The sequence below is a fragment of the Salmo trutta genome, chromosome 17, assembly GCF_901001165.1.
Source record: "Salmo trutta chromosome 17, fSalTru1.1, whole genome shotgun sequence".
Lineage (NCBI taxonomy): Eukaryota > Metazoa > Chordata > Actinopteri > Salmoniformes > Salmonidae > Salmo > Salmo trutta.
Genome location: NC_042973.1, coordinates 30,192,923 through 30,212,359, shown reverse-complemented (window position 1 = coordinate 30,212,359; position 19,437 = coordinate 30,192,923). Strand labels below are relative to the sequence as shown.

Sequence of the window (19,437 nt, the reverse complement as noted above, 5' to 3'; positions counted from 1 at the left end):
TATCATCCTGACCAACTTGCCCTCTAAATACACCTCTGCTGTCTTCAACCAGGATCTCAGTGATCACTGCCTTATTTCCTGCGTGCGTAATGGGTCCGCGGTCAAACGACCACCCCTCATCCCTGTCAAACGCTCCCTAAAACACTTCAGCGAGCAGGCCTTTCTAATCGACCTGGCCCGGGCATCCTGGAAGGATATTGACCTCATCCCATCAGTAGAAGATGCCTGGTTGCTCTTCAAAAGTGCTTTCCTCACCATCTTAAATAAGCATGCCCCATTAATAACCTCTCTGGGAAATGTGGGACGCTAGCCAGTGAAATAGCAGAGCGCCAAATTCAAAACAACAAAAATCTCATAATTGAAATTTCTCACACATACAAGTATTATACACCATTTTAGAGATAGACTTCTCATTAATCCAACCACAGTGTCCAATTTCAAAAAGGCTTTACGGCGAAAGCATAGCATTAGATTATGTTAGGACAGCACCTAGACAAGAAAAAACACAGCCATTTTCCACGCAAGGAGAGGCGTCACAAAAACCAGAAATAAAGCTAAAATTAATCACTAACCTTTGATGATCTTCATCAGATGGCACTCATAGGACTTCATGTTACACAATACATGTATGTTTTGCTCGATAAAGTTCATATTTATATCCCAAACCCCCATTTTACTTTGGTGTGTAATGTTCACAAATGTTTTGCCTCCAAAACTGGCGGTGAATGAGCACATCAATTTACAGAAATACTCATCATAAACTTTGATAAAAGATACAAGTGTTATGCAAAGAATTATAGATAAACTTCTCATTAAGGATGTTTTTATCATAAATATTCAATAATATTCCAACCGGACAATTCCTTTGTCTTTAGAATTGAAAGGAAAGGCAGCTCGCTCTCACGGCCGCACTCATGATTGAGCTCATGCCAATTTTCCAGACACCTGACTGAATCAGCTCTTATTCTCTCCCCATTCACAGTAGAAGCCTGAAACAATGTTCTAAAGACTGTTGACATCTAGTGGAAGCCTTAGGAAGTGCAATATGACCCCACAGACACTGTATATTGGATAGGCAAACACTTGAAAAACTACAAACCTCAGATTTCCCACTTCCTGGTCAGATTTTTTTCTCAGGTTTTTGCCTGCCATATGAGTTCTGTTATACTCACAGACATCGTTCAAACAGTTTTAGAAACTTCAGAGTGTTTTCTATCCAGATCTACTAATTATATGCATATCCTAGCTTTTGGGCCTGAGTAGCAGGCATTTTACTTTGGGCATGCTTTTCATCCAAGCTACTCAATACTGCCCCCCTTTCCTTGAGAAGTTTTAAAAAAAGTAGAACTAAGAACAGATATAGCCCTTGGTTCACCCCAGACTTGACTGCCCTTGACAAGCACAAAAACATCCTGTGGCATTCTGCATTAGCATCGAATAGACCCCGCGATATGCAACTTTTCAGGGAAGTAAGGAACCAATATACTCAGTCAGTTAGGAAAGCTAAGGCTACGTTTTTCGAACAGAAATTTGCTTCCTGTAGCACTATTTCCAAAAAGTATTGGGATACTGTAAAGTCCATGGAGAATAAGAGCACCTCCTCCCAGCTGCCCACTGCACTGAGGATAGGAAATACCATCACCACCGATAAATCTACGATAATCGATCATTTCAATAAGCATTTTTCTACTGCTGGCCATGCTTTCCACCTGGCTACCCCTACCCCGGCCAACATCTCAGCACCCCCTGCAGCAACCTGCAGATGACACCATTCTGTATACATCTGGCCCTTCTTTGGACACTGTGCTACAAAACCTCCAAACGAGCTTCAACGCCATACAACACTCCTTCCGTGGCCTCCAACTGCTTTTAAATGCTTGTAAAACTAATTGTATGATCTTCAACCGATTGCTGCCCGCACCCTCCCGTCCGACTAGCATCACTACTCTGGACCATTCTGACCTAGAATATGTGGACAACTACAAATACCTAGGTGTCTGGTTAGACTGTAAACTCTCCTTCCAGACTCACATTAAACATCTCCAATCCAAAATTAAATCTGGAATCGGCTTCCTATTTCGCAACAAAGCCTCCTTCACTCATGCCACCAAACATACCCTCGTAAAACTGACCATCCTTGACTTCGGCGATGTAATTTACAAAATAGCCTCAAACACTCTACTCAGCAAACTGGATGTAGTCTATGTCAGTGCCATCCATTTTGTCACCAAAGCCCCATATACTACCCACCACTGCGACTTCTATGCTCTCGTTGGCTGGCCCTTACTACATATTCGTCGCCAAACCCACTGGCTCCAGGTAATCTATAAGTCTTTGCTAGGTAAAGCCCCGCCTTATCTCAGCTCACTGGTCACCATAGCAACACGCAACATAGCACGCACTCCAACAGGTATATTTCACTGGTCATCCCCAAAGCCAACACTTCCTTTGGCCGCCCTTCCTTCCAGTTGTCTGCTGCCAACGACTGGAACGAATTGCAAAAATCACTGAAGCTGGAGTCTTATATCTCCATCTCTAACTTTAAGCATCAGCAGTCAGAGCAGCTTACCGATCTATGTACCTGTACACCGCCAATCTGTAAATAGCACACCCAACTACCTCATCCCCATATTATTACTTACCCTCTTGGTCTTTTGCACCCCAGTATCTCTACTTGCACACCATCATCTGCACATCTATCACTCCAGTAATAATGCTTAATTGTAATTATTTTGCCTCTATGGCCTATTTATTGCCTACCTCCCTACTCTTCTACATTTGCACACACTGTACAAAGATTGAAAAAATATATATATATATTGTGTTATTGAGTGTATGTTTGTTTATGTGTAACTCTGTGTTGTTGTTTTTGTCGCACTGCTTTTCTTTATCTTGGCCAGGTCGCAGTTGTAAATGAGAACTTGTTCTCAACTGGCCTACCTCATTAAATAAATGTGAAATTAAAATTAATTAAAATTAATGTTGGAAGGTATGCAGCAGTATTGACAACCATCTGGGCATTCATCAAATCACCAATTAAATGTAAGAATAAAACACAAATTAACAATAAACAACACGTTGGGTTTCCTGGAAATGACATGTTTCTTCCTCTAATTAGAGAAAAATAATTGACTCAAGCACTGAATTTATCACACATGCTTTCTTAACTAAACTGTGACTAAATTCTCTATGAACGCTATCATCAAAATGTAAGTATTCTGATATGATTTTAAAGTGTATTCTACTTTCATTCTATAAAAAGTCTGAGCTGTGGGAAATAAAGCTTCTTAAAAAGCCAAATAATGCTGGCCAGCTATTGTCATGAGTACCCCCCACACGCATGCACACACACATTTAATAAACACATTAGCCTGTACACACTCCCTGGACTGTGTTGAATGTACTTGTCCTGTACATATTCAACACAATCTATTGCACATCTTGGTATTTACACCATTGACAGGCAAGAAGCTGCACCTTCTCAGAATAAAACACATCATTACTGTATTTTGAACAATAATTGCTCCTTCCCGCCTTAACTTTGTGGTTATTTATGGGCTTAGCTGGTAAAAAGTCTGTAGATGCAGCGGTGCAACAAGCACTCAAGGCTTTCGTGTCACCATGCAGCTTTACCTAGGGGCTTGACAAAATGTTTAAAAGTATAGCAAACACATAATAAACAACCTGAGCAAAGAAGTCCCATTCAGAATCTTAAATAATATATTGGACATATATTGAATGTTTAAGTCTTGCTTAAGACCTGAAGACACTGCTTTGATTGCAGCTGAATAAAGTGCCTTCATTCTGTGCCCTTCTAAATTCTACCTCAACACTATTTATTTTATTTTATTTTACTTTTATTTAACTAGGCAAGTCAGTTAAGAACAAATTCAATGACGGCCTAGGAACAGTGGGTTAACTGCCTTGTTCGGGGGCAGAACGACAGATTTTTTCCTTGTAAGCTCAGGGATTCGATCTTGCAACCTGCTCCTAGTCCAACGCTCTAACCACTAGGAGACCTGCCTCCCCACTAAGACTAGCTCCATCTGGACAACTATTCTGCAGGGGTATGTCTTTACCTGCAAACAACTTTTGAGAGACACTACTCAACTCCTATTCAACTCATCATCTACTCAGAAATAAAAGGTGTTCTTGGATAGAAACAACCACACATAGACAGAGATAGCTATTGGTTTACATTACAAACGCACCCGCAACACACCTCATTGTACTCAAATTTGTTTTTGGAATAACAAACAACTTGGAGCCTACTTTCACCTCCCCTCTATCATACAGGGCAAGTAACCCCCACTCCCAGTTAGTCAGCTCAAAGTGTAAAATTAAACACAGCACCCTTTCAACTGTAAATTCAACAAACAAGGTTGGTGAACAAACAGCACACTCCCTGAATAGAGAAGCACTCTGGAAGATCACTCTTAACGAAAGGGAAAGGGGGATACCTAGTCAGTTGTACAACTGAATGCATTCAACTGAAATGTGTCTTGTGCATTTATGTAATTACTGTGACTTTCCATGTACACACTTTACACATTCAGCTCTCTACTATACCATTTTGAATTCTCTCTTGTGCAGAATCACTGCAGCCTGGATGCTGTGGCCTGTAAGGTATTCAACTGTGACCTAGAGATGTGAGGAGCCTCTAAATTCCCAACCATCACCGGTGCTGCAATACTGCATTAGAGAGCGGAAGAGGCCTGGGGCAAGCGGGATGGCAGTGACTTCCATCAAACTACAGGGGTGTATAATGTTGAGCACTCACTTTCTTATCGCACAAATATAGAGGAAAGATCCAGAATTCATTGAAGTAAAACTTTAAAGTCATGGATTATAGCTGTTAAAAATATGAAGACAGATACAGTGCTTTTCCCATCTACATTTTAAAGGGATACTTCAGGATTTTGGCAATGAAACTCATGGATACCATTTTTATGTCTCTGTGTCCAGTATGAAGGATATTAGAGGTAGTTCCACAAGCCAATGCTAACTGTTGTTAGTGCAATGACTGGAAGTCTATGGGAATCTGCTAGCATAAGGACTTTCTCCTCCCTGGTTTTGGCATTACAATTTCTGAAGCTGATGATATTGATGATGACATTCAGAACACAGGAATAGCTACCAGAACTCAAGGCTGTAATGGCCCACCTGTGCTGTGTGGATGTCAGAGGAAGGAGGCCAGCCTGCACCAGAGGTAACCCTGAATATGGAGCAGTTAAACAGTTTAGGGAAGAGATCAGAGTGTAATGAAAACAGGTCCACAGGGGATTGAATCGCAGCACATAGTGGGAACAGGATATGAGCAAAAGTAAGTAAGCGAGCGAGAGAAAGGACCTCAACATGACAGCAGGACACATGCCCAGGCCGTGAGCAGAGCAACAGGCCCATCCCCCACTATTACACCCGCCCAAGCCCCATCCTGCGACCTAAGAGGTATATTTCAGATGCTCAACATGCTCTGCTCACACCTACTGTGATGGTCCAGGCCTAAACCACACAGAAACACTAGACACCATTGAACACAAAGCTTTTACTATCTCATCCTGGAATATACAGGGTTTCAGGTTAAATTGAATTTAGGCCTTGGCCTAAAGAGCAGGAAGCCAGACTTCATCAAAGAAATTGGAAATACCGACATTGTCATCCTACAAGAAACATGGTATAAAGGAGACGGACCCACTGGTTGCCCTCTAGGTTACAGAGAGCTGGTAGTCCCATCCACCAAACTACCAGGTGTGAAACAGGGAAGAGACTAATTTGGTATAGAGCTAATTTGGTACAGAGCAGACCTAACCCACTCTATTAAATTAGTCAAAACAGGAACATTTTACATCTGGCTAGAAATTAGTAAGGAAATGATCTGAACAGAGAAAGATGTCCTCATGTGTGCTACCTATATCCCCCCAATAGAATCCCCATACTTTAACAATGACAGCTTCTCCATCTTAGAGGGGGAGATCAATCATTTCCAGGCTCAGGGACATGTACTAGTCTGTGGTGACCTTAATGCCAGAACTGGACAAGAACCTTACACCCTCAGCACACAGGTGGACAAACACCTACCTGGAGGTGACAACATTCCCTTCCCCATATGCCCCCGTAGACACAACTACTATGACTTAACCAACAAAAATGGGTCACAACTCCTGCAGCTCTGTCAGACGCTGGGTATGTACATAGTCAATGGTAGGCTTCAAGGGGACTCCTACGGTAGGTACACCTATAGTTCATCTCTTGGCAGTAGTACTGTAGACTGTAGACTACTTTATCACTGACCTCAACCCAGAGTCTCTTAGAGTGTTCACAGTCAGTCCACTGACACCCCTATCAGATCACAGCAAAACCCCACTCTACTTGAACAGAGCTATGCTCAATCACGAGGCATCAAAGCCAAAGGAACTTAATAATATAATGAAATGCTATAGATGGAAGGAAAGTAAATGTGGAAATCTACCAAAAAACAAATAGGCAACAACAAATTTAATCATTAATAGACAATTTCCTGGACAAAATGTTTCACTGTAATAGTGAAGGTGTAAACATGGCAGTATAAAACCTAAACAATATATATGACGTGTTCCCACTAACAGCATCTACCCCCAGCTTCCCAATCAAATCTAAAAATTTAAAGCAGACAACGACAAATGGTTTCATGAAGAATGCAAAAACCTAATTAAGAAATTGAGAAACCTATCCAACCAAAAACATAGAGACCCTGAAACCCTGAGCCTACGCCTTCACTATGGTGAATCACTAAAACAATACAGAAATACACTACGGAAAAAGAAGGAACATCATGTCAGAAATCAGCTCAATGTAATTGAATAATCCATAGAATCTAACCACTTCTGGTGTCACGGATCCCCCCGGTACTGCTGTTCATTCCGTTCACCAGCTCCGGAGGTCTACATCATCGGCCTTCTAGGCATCACAGAACTGGATTCATTGCAGAAAGAATCCCTTGTATCTCGCTGGCGCGCACCTCAAAACGCAGGATGGTTGCCAGCACGCTGTCCATGGTGCTGCCGAGTATGGAAAGACAGTCATCGTGATGCTGGACTGTCCCTACGATGGTCGATAGCTCAGTCTTTCCTGCTGTCTCCATTTATGAGGTCGGTTATTCTGTCACAATGTCTAATGATTGGAGACAGGCGCAGGAATACGTAATATGGGGTTTTATTTACTCCACCCAAACAAAAGAGCGAGGTGTAAACCTCAAAATAATACACAGGACGAGACCCGTAAAACAAGTGCACAATAACACGCAGTATGGAAGCCGATACAACAGCACAGGTACTCACAGGACCAACAGACATAGTAACAATAACCGACAAGGACACTGGGGAACAGAGGGCACATATATATACACATACTAATCAGGGGGAATGGGAACCAGGTGTCCGGGGTTGGTGGTAATGACAGTCTGGGGTTGGTGGTAATGAATCTAGTTCAGTGACGCCTAGAAGGCCGGTGATGTAGACCTCCGGAGCTGGTGCACGGAATGAGCAGTAGTACTGGGGAGATCCGTGACATCTGGGAAAATTGGAAAACTCTAAACAAACAACAACATGAAGAGTTATCTATCCAAAACGGAGATGTATGGATAAACCACTTCTCCAATCTTTTTGGCTCTATAACAAAGAACAAAGAGCAAAAACATATACATGTTCAAATACATCCTCGTCATTCACATAAAGAAAAGACGGCGATACAGGGGGCGCAGATCCGGGTGCCTTGTGAGAATTCGCCGGCAAGTGGATAACACGCCTCGACCATCCGTTTTATTGGCCAACGTGCAGCCCAGTAGTGGTAACAGTCCAGTACATCACTATACTAGGCGGTGTCAGAGGAAGGCCCAAATAATTGTCAAAGACTCCAGTCACCCAAATCATAGACTGTTCTCTCTGCTATCGCACGGCAAGCGGTACCAGAGCGTTATGTCTAGGTCCAAAAGGCTCCTTAACAGCATCTACCCCCAAGCCATCAGACTGCTGAACAATTCATCAAATGGCCACTCGGACTATTTGCATTGATACCCCCCCTCCCCCCACAGCTACTCACTGTTTATTATCTATGCATAGTCACTTTACCCCTACCTACATGTAGAAATGACCTTAATCATGGAAAGAGCAGGTGTTCCTAATGTTTTGTACACTCTGTGTATATCTCCACCAGCGACACCTCCGTGCACCAAAAATTGAAATATTTTCAGCAAAGTAACAGAAACCAGGACAGTAGCTTTTACATTTCATTACATCATAGAGGTATCCCTAAATCTTTGTAATTTTTACTTCTAGAAGATTTGTTCAATGTCTCAATCTGTTAAAAAAAAGTAGTAGGAGCCCTCTAGGGATTTCCTCAGTCCAGGAGACAGCTCTTCCCAAAAACTTCTGAGGAATGATGATCCACAGGTGAACACACACACACACACACACACACACACACACACACACACACACACACACACACACACACAAACATACTGTAATGGATTCTGATCGACCCTCTCCCCTGCCTTTATTTTAGGCTGAAGATAAAACGAAGGAAACATCAAAGCAAGACTAGCAGCATGGAAACAAAAGAAAAAGAACCAGCCCCTTACTCCTGTCTTCCCTTCAAGGAAATCCATTCTACCTTACTTTGTTCAAAACATGACATTGTATTTGTATTATTAGGTCTACACTACAGTGAACTATACTGTATAAAGCTCATAACAGTTGCAGTAAACACATTTATATTGAATAACAATAAAATTACATTTGAGGAATAGGCTATAATGTAAGGCAGGGTGTCAATTGGGTAGCTCAACACCAACCATTTAAAATAGGCTACTAAAATCATTCCGATCCCGATTAAAAAGGAAATGCATTTTAGCAGTATGGATGGCTGACTTAGGACCATGTGGACTGTCACGTCCTGACCAGTAAAGGGGTTATTTGTTATTGTAGTTTGGTCAGGACGTGGCAGGGGGTGTTTGTTTTATGTGGTTCGGGGTTTGCTGGGCTATGGTATTATGTAAGAGGGGTGTTTGTTTAGAGTGTTCCGGGCATTTTGGTCTATGTTCTAGGTTAGTGTTTTTCTATGTTCAGTCTAGTTTTCTACTTCTATGTTTTAGGGTTTGTTGATTGACCTTCAATTGGAGGCAGCTGTTCCTCGTTGCCTCTGATTGAAGGTCCTATGTATAGGGGTGTTTTTGTAATGGAATTTGTGGGTAGTTGTCTCCTGTTTTGTCTGTGCACATGACAGGACTGTTTAGTGGCGGTCGTTGTTTTGTATACGTGATTTGTTTGTTTTTCCTTCTTTTTATTTAATAAAGATGATGAGTATAAACGTTCCCGCTGCACCTTGGTCCAATCCTTACGACGCCCGTTACATGGACACCTGGGAGCGGGAGGGAAGGCTGTTTGTATGGCTGGCTTTATGGAGCGCTCATCGACTTTTTCTCAAAACAGTGCAGAGGTAAAGATGGCTGTAGTAGATGGCTTTGGTAACTGCTGTTTGACTTGACGTGAAACTAAACTAGAGTTTTAATCTCAGTGCTGAGCTAGTACGTACCAACTCATTATTGTATGACGTGTTTGTAAAATGATAAGTCCCCTATTGACTGAAGGTCATTTCCATGTAACAGGACCCATGAGAACCAACGAAGTTCATAGGAGCATGTCAAATCTTGGTGTGAAATGAAAGCTGTGTCTATATTTTTGAGAAATTAAGACATATATACATTTTTCAACCGTGTTTTATCCTAAATATTAGGAATAAGCAAAGGCTTTGATTTCTGATAAAACAGATGGAAAAGGGGTCGTAAAACATATTAAAAGGTATTAGAAATACATCAAAACACAATCATTTAGAAGACCCCTGCCAACTAATAGCAACACTTATATTTAGTTTTGGAGAAATTATTTGCCTTGTGTAAGATTAAGAAATATTGCCCTGTGACTTGAAATTCCATTTCCAAAAACCCACATCTTTAAGATATTTTCTAATTTCTCTCCCTCAAGAGGAGGGAGCGTTGAGGAAGCTACTCTGAAAATACAGAATAGTTTACCAAGCTACCAATTACTTCACACTAGAAGAAGTTAAGCTATACTAAAGGTACCCTTAAGAAAAATGTAATTACTTAACTAAAGTTATTTTGAAAAAGTAGTTCACTACATCCAGACTATTTCGTAAAAAATGATCATATATAAATCTGAAATGTCGTAGACTACAAATTGCAAGTACAGATCACTTTGTTAATAGAATGTCATTTAGCATATTAAACACAAAAACTACGTTTCAAGTAAGAATTAGGCAGTTCTGATGCTGAAAAAGAAAGGAAATTATTACCTACTCCACCCATATTTAATTTTTGCAACAAAAAAAACAATTGTTCAACTACCACTAAGAAACTGTAAAATGTTGGTAAATTACTAGTTGAACTACATGTAGTTCACTACTGCTCAACACTGGGAGGGAGGATAATGAAATAAAACACAGAATTAACAAGTTAAGGTAGACCTACCAATTAGTGATAGTGTTTTTACTGATATCTATTTGGTTATGAATTACTAAGTGACAAACTCTAAATCTGTTCCCAAATTGGTAACGTAGCGTCCGAAAAATCAGTGACGGAATTACTGCAATTTAATTGGCTAAAATGGAAAATCATAGTAGTCACAAACCACAGTTGGTTCACCTGCTACTGTCCCCCCTTCCACTGGCATACTGTTACATTCAACTCATAACTGTTTTCTTTCTCTTTCTGTCGTATGGTGGTCAAAGCAAGTGTGAAAACGGTCTGGACAACCCTTCCCTCTCTCTCTTCCTCTATTTCCAGTTAATGTCACCTCTCCCTGCTCTTACTGACACCTACTCATGAGCCCCCTCTCTTTCCATTTACTGTAACCAGCATTCTTACCCATTAAGTACAGACTGACACCGGACGTCCATGGATGTTGAAAAGTAGTCCACAGATGTGGTTTTTGGTACGGTCCCGGCCTTGATTTGGCCCAAACATAGAGGTCCATGATTGGTTCAGATTTGGTCCGGAAATCTGAACCAATCATAGACGTCTATAGTTGTCACAAGTGTGGAGAGCTCAGTACAGTACAGTAGAGCACTGTAGAGTAAAGTAGAGTACAGTAAAGTAAAAAGTGTTAAGCAGAGTAAAGTTCAGTACAGTATTGTACTGTACAATAGAGTAGAATAGAGTACAGTTCAGTAGAGCACACTAGAATTGAGTACACTATAATGTACTGAACTATACTGTAATTTACTGTACTCTACTGTACTGAACTATACTCTACTGTTCTGTGTTGTGCTGTGCTGTACTGTAAAGTATTCCACTGTACTCTACTATGCTGTACTTTGATGTTCAAACTTGTGAAACATAGACATCTATGATTGGTTCAGATTTGGTCCAGGACGGACCAACCAAATTTGGTCTTGTTTGGGTGTGGAGCTCATTAAAATAATAGCCAGTGTGTAGAATAATACTGAGATATGCAAAGGAGGAAATTGCATATTTATACCGTTGTGTACCTATTCGGGACACATCACCATGAAGTGAATGACACTCATATCCATAAATACTGTATGGATTTCTGTGTAGTACAGATCAGGGAGTCATGATGAAATTCCGTAAACGTAATTCTGTTACTGGATGTGAATCCACTTCACTTAATGTAGTTCAAAAACCAAAATAAATGTTTTCAAAGTCAAGGTCTCATGTCATAGCTAGTCTCGCGTTGCCATACCTTTAAAAGCCTGGTTTATGACGAGACTATGTCATATACAGTTGAAGTCGGAAGTTTACATACACCTTAGCCAAATACATTTAAACTCAGTTTTTCACAATTCCTGACATTTAATCCTAGTAAAATTTCCCTGTCTTAGGTCAGTTAGGATCACCATTTTATTTTAATTATGTGAAATGTCAGAATGATTTATTTCAGCGTTAATTTCTTTCATCACATTCCCAGTGGGTCAGAAGTTTACATACACTCAATTAGTATTAGTAGCATTGCCTTTAAATTGTTTAACTTGGGTCAAACATTTCAGGTAGCCTTCCACAAACTTCCCACAATAAGTTGGGTTAATTTTGGCTCATTCCTCCTGACAGAGCTGGTGTAACTGAGTCAGGTTTGTAGGCCTCCTTGCTCGCACATGCTTTTTCAGTTCTGCCCACACATTTTCTATAGGATTGATGTCAGGGCTTTGTGATGGCCACTCCAATACCTTGACTTTATTGTCCTTAAGTCATTTTGCCACAACTTTGGAAGTATGCTTGGGGTCATTGTCCATTTGGAAGACCCAGTTGCGACCAAGCTTTAACTTCCTGACTGATGTCTTGAGATGTTGCCTCAATATATCCACATAATTTTCCTCCTCATGATGCCATCTATTTTGTGAAGTGCACCAGTCCCTCCTGCAGCAAAGCACCCCCACAACATGATGCTGCTACCCCCGTGCTTCACGGTTGGGATGGTGTTCTTTGGCTTGCAAGCCTCCCCCTTTTGCCTCCAAACATAACGATGGTCATTATGGCCAAACAGTTCTATTTTTGTTTCATCAGATCAGAGGACATTTCTCCAAAAAGTACGATCTTTGTCCCCATGTGCAGTTGCAAACCGTAGTCTGGCTTTTTTTATGGCGGTTTTGGAGCAGTGTCTTCTTCCTTGCTGAGCGGCCTTTCAGGTTATGTCGATATAGGACTCGTTTAACTGTGGATATAGATCATTTTGTACCTGTTTCCTCCAGCATCTTCACAGGGTCCTTTGCTGTTGTTCTGGGATTGATTTGCACTTTTCGCACCAAAGTACCTTCATCTCTAGGAGACAGAACGTGTCTCCTTCCTGAGCGGTATGACGGCTGCGTGGTCTTTTTTTCTGAGGTTTTGGCTGATTTATTTTTTATTTTCCCATGATGTCAAGGAAAGAGGCACTGAGTTTGAAGGTTGGCCATGAAATGCATCCACAGGTACACCTCCAATTGACTCAAATGATGTCAATTAGCCTATCAGAAGCTTCTAAAGCCATGACATCATTTTCTGGAATTTCCCAAGCTGTTTAAAGGCAGTCAACTTAGTGTATGTAAACTTCTGACCCACTGGAATTGTGATACAGTGAATTATAAGTGAAATAATCTGTCTGTAAACAATTGTTGGAAAAATGACTTGTGTCATACACAAAGTAAATGTCCTAACTGACTTGCCAAAACTATAGTTTGTTAACAAGAAATTTGTGGAGTGGTTGAAAAACAAGTTTTAATGACTCCAAGCTAAGTGCATGTAAACTTCCAAATTCAACTGTATGACACCCCATTCTTTCTGTAGACATCTTTGAATCTTAATTCGGAGAAGATATTTTTTGAAAAACATGGTCACAAAAAACGGAGGGAGTTTTAACAAAATTGGCATTTTCACAGTTCTCCCAGTGAATGTTTTTTTTTTTTTTTAAATGTTCACTACAAATTGTTACAAGTAGTCCTTGTGCATAGAGTTTCATGGTTTATTCAATTTTCAAATCAATGTTTTTATTTTGGCATATCGTGGAATTGCCCTGAGGTAAATTAAGCTACAGGAAAAAGGTGATAATGTTACGATCGTCTGAAGAACTGGACCAAGGTGCAGCGTGGTAGGCGTACATTTTACTTTTAATAAAAATGACACCGGAAAATACAACAACGAACGTAAAGCTATATGCAGTGCAGAAAGCAACTACACACAAACAAGATCCCACCATCACAGGTGGGAAAAAGGGCTGCCTAAGTATGATCCCCAATCAGAGACAATGATAAACAGCTGCCTCTGATTGGGAACCATACTAGGCCAACAAAGAAATAGAAACCTAGATATGCCCACCCAAGTCACACCCTGACCTAACAAAATAGAGAATAAAAAAGGCTTTAAGGTCAGGGCGTGACAGTACCCCCCCTCCCCCCAAAGGTGCAGACTCCACCCGCAAACCTGAGCCTATAGGGGAGGGTCCGGGTGGGCATCTCCTCTCGGTGGAGGCTCCGGTGCGGGACGCAGAACCCGCTCCGCTTGAGGCTCCCCCCACTTCCGTGGAACCGGACCGTGGATCGTCGCCGGAGGCTCCGGACCGTGGATCGTTGCCGGAGGAACCGGATCGTAGATCGTCGCCGGGGACTCCGGACTGTGGATCGTCGCCCGAGGCTCTGGACTGGGAACCCCCGCTAGAGGCTCTGAACTGCCGACCGTCGCTGGAGGCTCTGAACTGCCGACCGTCGCTGGAGGCTCTGGACTGCCGACCGTCGCTGGAGGCTCTGGACTGCAGACCGTCGCTGGAGGCTCTGGACTGCAGACCGTCGCTGGAGGCTCTGGACTGCAGACCGTCGCTGGAGGCTCTGGACTGCAGACCGTCGCTGGAGGCTCTGGACCATGGATCGTCACTGGAGGCTTCGTGCCATGGATCACCACTGGAGGCTTCGGTCCATGGATCACCACTGGAGGCATCGTGCCATGGATCACCACTGGAGGAGTCGTGCCATGGATCATCACTGGAGGCGTCGTGCCATGGATCACCACTGGAGGCTTCGGGCCATGGATCACCACTGGAGGCTTCGTGCCATGGATCATCACTGGAGGCTTCGGGCCAGGGACCGTCGCTGGAGGCAGAGTGCGTAGAACTAGCACAGGACGCACCGGGCTGGAGAGACGCACTGGAGGCCGGGTGTGTGGAGCTGGCACAACGCGTCCTGGCTGGATACCCACTTTAGCTCGGTAAGTGTGGAGAGCTGGCACAGGACGCACTGGACTGTGAAGGCGCACTGGAGGCATAGTGCATTGAGCCGGCGCAGGATACACTGGGCCGTGGAGGCGGACTGGAGGTCTGGAGCGTAGAGCTGTCACAACGCATCCTGCCTGAATATCCCCTATAGCACGGCAAGTGCGGGGAGCTGGCACAAGACGCGCTGGGTTGTGCTGGCAAACTGGGGATACCGTGCGTAGAGCTGGCGCAGGATATCCTGGGCAGAGGAGACGCACTGGAGACCAGGACCGCGGAGCCGGAACAATCTGTCCTGGACAGATGCTCACCTTAGCACGGCAACTCCTGAAAGCAGGCACAGAACGCAACGGGCCACGGGTGCGCACTGGAAGCACGGTGCGCAGAACCGGAAAACATGGTATCTGAACCGTGACCAACTCCTCATCGTAATTATAGGGAGTTGGTTCTTGTTTACACCTTTGCTCCGCTCGCCACCCCGTGTGCCCCCCCCCACACAAAAAAAATGTAGGCTGCCTCTCGGGCTTCCATCGTCTCCTTGATCCCTATTTTCCTCGCTGTTCCTCTCTCGCTGCCTCTGTCTGCTCCCGTGGAAGGCGATCCTTTCTGGGCCTGGATCTCTTCCCACGTCCAGGATCCCTTTACCGTCCAGGATATCCTCCCATGACCAGGATGTCGGCTCCTCCTGGCCACGCTGCTTGGTCCTTTGGTGGTGGGATCTTCTGTTACGTCCGTTGTTGGAATGAGACCAAGGTGCAGCGTGGTAGGCGTGCATTTTACTTTTAATAAAAATGACACCAGAAAAAAATAAAAATACAACAACGAACGTAAAGCTATATGCAGTGCAGAAAGCAACTACACACAAACAAGATCCCACCATCACTGGTGGGGAAAAGGGCTGCCTACGTATGATCCCCAATCAGAGACAACGATAAACAGCGGCCTCTGATTGGGAACCATACTAGGCCAACAAAGAAATAGAAACCTATATATGCCCACCCAAGTCAGACCCTGACCTAACAAAATGGAGAATAAAAAAGGCTCTAAGGTCAGGGCGTGACAGATAATGGCTAGAGTAATGTTGCTTGTTTTTGCTGTACTCTAAATAGCATTTTAGAGCTTTTAAATTGTAAAAAATTCAGTAAATGAGCTTCAATTTTAAATATATTTTTTTAAATGTTGGGGGGGTTACCCCTGATGTAAGGCTGATGATAAGAATGTAAACCAGGGACACCACGACTTCAGTGTTAGACTCAATGTTTATTATGAGACTGAGTGGTACACAATTTATACAGGACAAAATAATAAAGTGAGCCAAGAGTGTGGCTCCTTCTTTCGCTTCAAACTCAAGCATTACCCATGAACCTTTGCTCTTCTCCCAAGAGCCAGAATAACATTTCAGAGTCCCACTTTAAGAGTCCCACCTTATAAACGCACAATAAAGGTCTCACAATAACATAGACCTCTATTGTAAGTATTGATTTTGTTGACAAATTAATATATAACTTGATAGTGATGGGATTATCTCCTCTGCATTAATTTGAATTGTTACAGCTAGATTGTAACTCTGTTAAATCTAGATTGTAACACAGTTACAGCTTCATTGTAACTCTCACTGTCAGATGAATTACTCTATAAAAACGATAAGTATAGACATTGGAAATACAATGCTGCTCAAAGCCTATACAATCAAGTGTTCGAAAGGTTGTTGATCACTTTTCAAACTTCCAGCGCTCATGGTGAATAATAACAATACCAGTAGGCTATTTGTCTGTGATAAACCATTTCCTTTTTTTGCCATGTCTTGATCAGTCACAAAAACATCGATAAGGTCCTGAGCATTCAGTCTATTCGTCGGACGACGAAACTATCGATATTTGCATCAAGTCAAATGGCATATGGTAATAAAATGTGTCAGAAAACAAATGATTCACACAACAATAGATTCAGACGGTGACTATCGCGGGATGCAGGCACTTGCGCGCTTTTCTTCCAATGAGAGACAATTTCACCACTTGATATTCTCTGCTGATGGCATATAAACAATTATTGTCTGAATATAGTAAGTGACTGACCTGAATTGTGCAGGTATATTCCGTATCATCCAGGAGTCTGACGGTGCAGTCGTATTCTCTATCCAGATTCCGGATACTGCCACTCATTATTCGGCTCAACATATTTTCACAGAATTGCTGGTCTGCGTCTAGGACCAGAGCAATAATCTGAACACAGCATAGAAGTAGGCTAATGTCACATTGAATGACTACATTTTCCGATCAACCAGACGAGCGGCAGCTGAAGATTGTAATGCCAAGACACAGCGCATTGTCTATCCCATGAAGTGAACACAACACAGACACGAGCCACAGTGCGGAATCATTGAAAGGATGCCCGCATCCAGATCCAGAAGCAATTCACCCTTGTGTACCCGTAATCGAAAGATGGGTGACCATTCACCACTCACTGCTTGCAACTTGAGCTAGAGGGCGGATCCCTTAGAGTAAACTGACGTCAATGAGAACCAACCGGGAGAGATTTCTACAAAATGGGCAATATAGCCCTTAGTATAAACAGAATATTTTTTTTCATCCTTTCATTTTCTTAAACCACCAATTGGCACTAGACGGTAAAAATGTGGGATTTTCAGTCTTCTCTGAAACCCATGTTTATAAATGTTTACGACCGGCAAGGCCTCTTTCATGCGTGAAGAGCAAACGGATGAGGGATTGTCTGAAGTTTCAGTCCCTATCTGACAAAATGTTAAAAACATTTGTTTTAAATGCATGAGGAAAAAGTCGTCAAGAGAGCATCATGCTATTCAATGGCCAGTAGGCCTATAGGCATGCTGCATCTATAGCCTATTGATCTATGACTGTGGCCTATAGGATATCACAATAAAGCAGTTGAGTAGACTTGATAGACAATGGTTGTCGGCAACAATAATAGTCTATTGCATATTCACAATGGCAAGATTTTCTTTCCCAATTGTCAGAGCAGTCATGAAACTTTCATATAGGCGACGGTATGTGCATGAAACTATATAAAACAATGAAACAAATTGTGGGGGTTAACAATAGTAAAAAACAAGACAATAAACAGGGCTGCAGGGGGCTCTTCTCATAATTAGGCCCAATAGGTTAGCCGGACTAAATCATATACAAATTGCGGGCAGGTATGAAGACAGGTTTTTATGTAGCCTACCATTCCGAATATGATAGTTTCATTCAATATTACTTGAATGACATACATTTTAAAAAGGGCTTTTCACACAGTCTCAGGACAACAACAGCACAGCAACACAATATATCGACGAGACGCTTTCACCCCCTAGTGGACATATAACACAATTCTTATATGAATAACACTCCAGCCGATTTGGTAGCTTCGCTGTGTTCGGGAATATTGGTTCGACAACGCAATGACTGAACAAGGATAATGTATCATATAATTTGGAGCTTTTTAAATTTGTCAAATAATAAGCATAAGGACAAAATTATGCCCTTATGCCGTGACATTGTGTTTGCAATGCCGTGACCCGGATTCGAACCGGGGTTGCTGCGGCCACAACGCAGAGTACTAACCACTATACGATCACGGCGAGCTACCAGGGCTTGTAGAGAATTGGAGATATTGGGCTTATAACATAACAAGCGGCGACGTATTCAACTAAAGGTAGCTATTTAAAGTGATAGATATATGGCTAGAAAACGTATTCTTGATCAGGTTGAACCTTTCTGTATTGATATTCATTTTAAATTTCGAATGGTATGTTTAGTAAACTATTCAGATATACTGAATCTGAAGTCGTTTAAAACTAGCCTAACTAACGTTGGATGCTGACGCCTGTCCATAAACAGTAGCTAGGTACCTAAGTTAGCTAGCGAATTTCTTTATTTTTGCTTGGGAAATTTCAACTGGAATTGGAAATGTTCAATGTAATTAGCTAGCTAATATCCTCTTGTTCTTCATCTGCTCATCATGCTTGCTTATGTTTGTGTTAGCCTTATTTGTCTTCTGATGTGTTATTTTTTCTTTCAATCAATGGAATTGTAGACGTGTTAAAATGTTAACACGTCTACAAACCCCCTTGGCATTTTTCCTATTCAAGGGCATTATTGGCATGGGAAACATATGTTAACATTGCCAAAGCAAGTGAAATAGATAATAAACAAAAGTCAAATAAACAATAAAAATGAACAGTAGACATTACACTCACAGAAGTTCCAAAAGAATAAAGACATTTCAAGTGCCATATTATGTCAATATACAGTGTTGTAGCAATGTGCACATAGTTAAAGTACAAAAGGGAAAATAAATAAACATAAATATGGGTTGTATTTACAATGGTGTTTGTTCTTCACTGGTTGCCCTTTTCTCGTTGGCAACAGGTCACAAATCTTGCTGTTGTGATGGCACACTGTGGTATTTCACCCAGTAGATATGTGGGTTGATCAAAATTGGGTCTGTTTTCGAATTTTTTGTGGATCTGTGTAATCTCAGGGAAATATGTGTTAGGAAGGTTAGGAAATGCAGCTCAGCTTCCACCTCATTTTGTGGGCAGTGTGCACATAGCCTGTCTTCTCTTGAGAGCCAAGTCTGCCTATGACGCCCTTTCTCAATAGCAAGGCTATGCTCACTGAGTCTGTACATAGTCAAAGTTTTCCTTAAATTTGGGTCAGTCACAGTGGTC

General features: G+C 42.1%; 1 protein-coding gene and 1 non-coding gene across 4 annotated transcripts in view; both read right to left on the bottom strand.

Annotated features, from left to right (window-relative positions):
* LOC115152009 (FERM domain-containing protein 5) overlaps positions 1-17,185 on the bottom strand; it is a 113,285-nt gene extending 96,100 nt beyond the window's left edge. For all 3 annotated transcript variants that reach the window (XM_029696441.1, XM_029696442.1, XM_029696444.1), the window contains exon 1: positions 16,823-17,185. In XM_029696441.1, coding sequence (XP_029552301.1) covers positions 16,823-16,924 — 102 coding nt within the window. In that variant the 5' untranslated portion in view covers positions 16,925-17,185. The remainder of the gene's footprint in view (positions 1-16,822) is intronic.
* A 1,088-nt stretch (positions 17,186-18,273) lies between these two features.
* trnah-gug (transfer RNA histidin (anticodon GUG)) lies at positions 18,274-18,345 on the bottom strand. Its single transcript has one exon. It is a non-coding gene; the product is annotated as a tRNA-His (tRNA).
* Between the last annotated feature and the right edge of the window lie 1,092 nt (positions 18,346-19,437).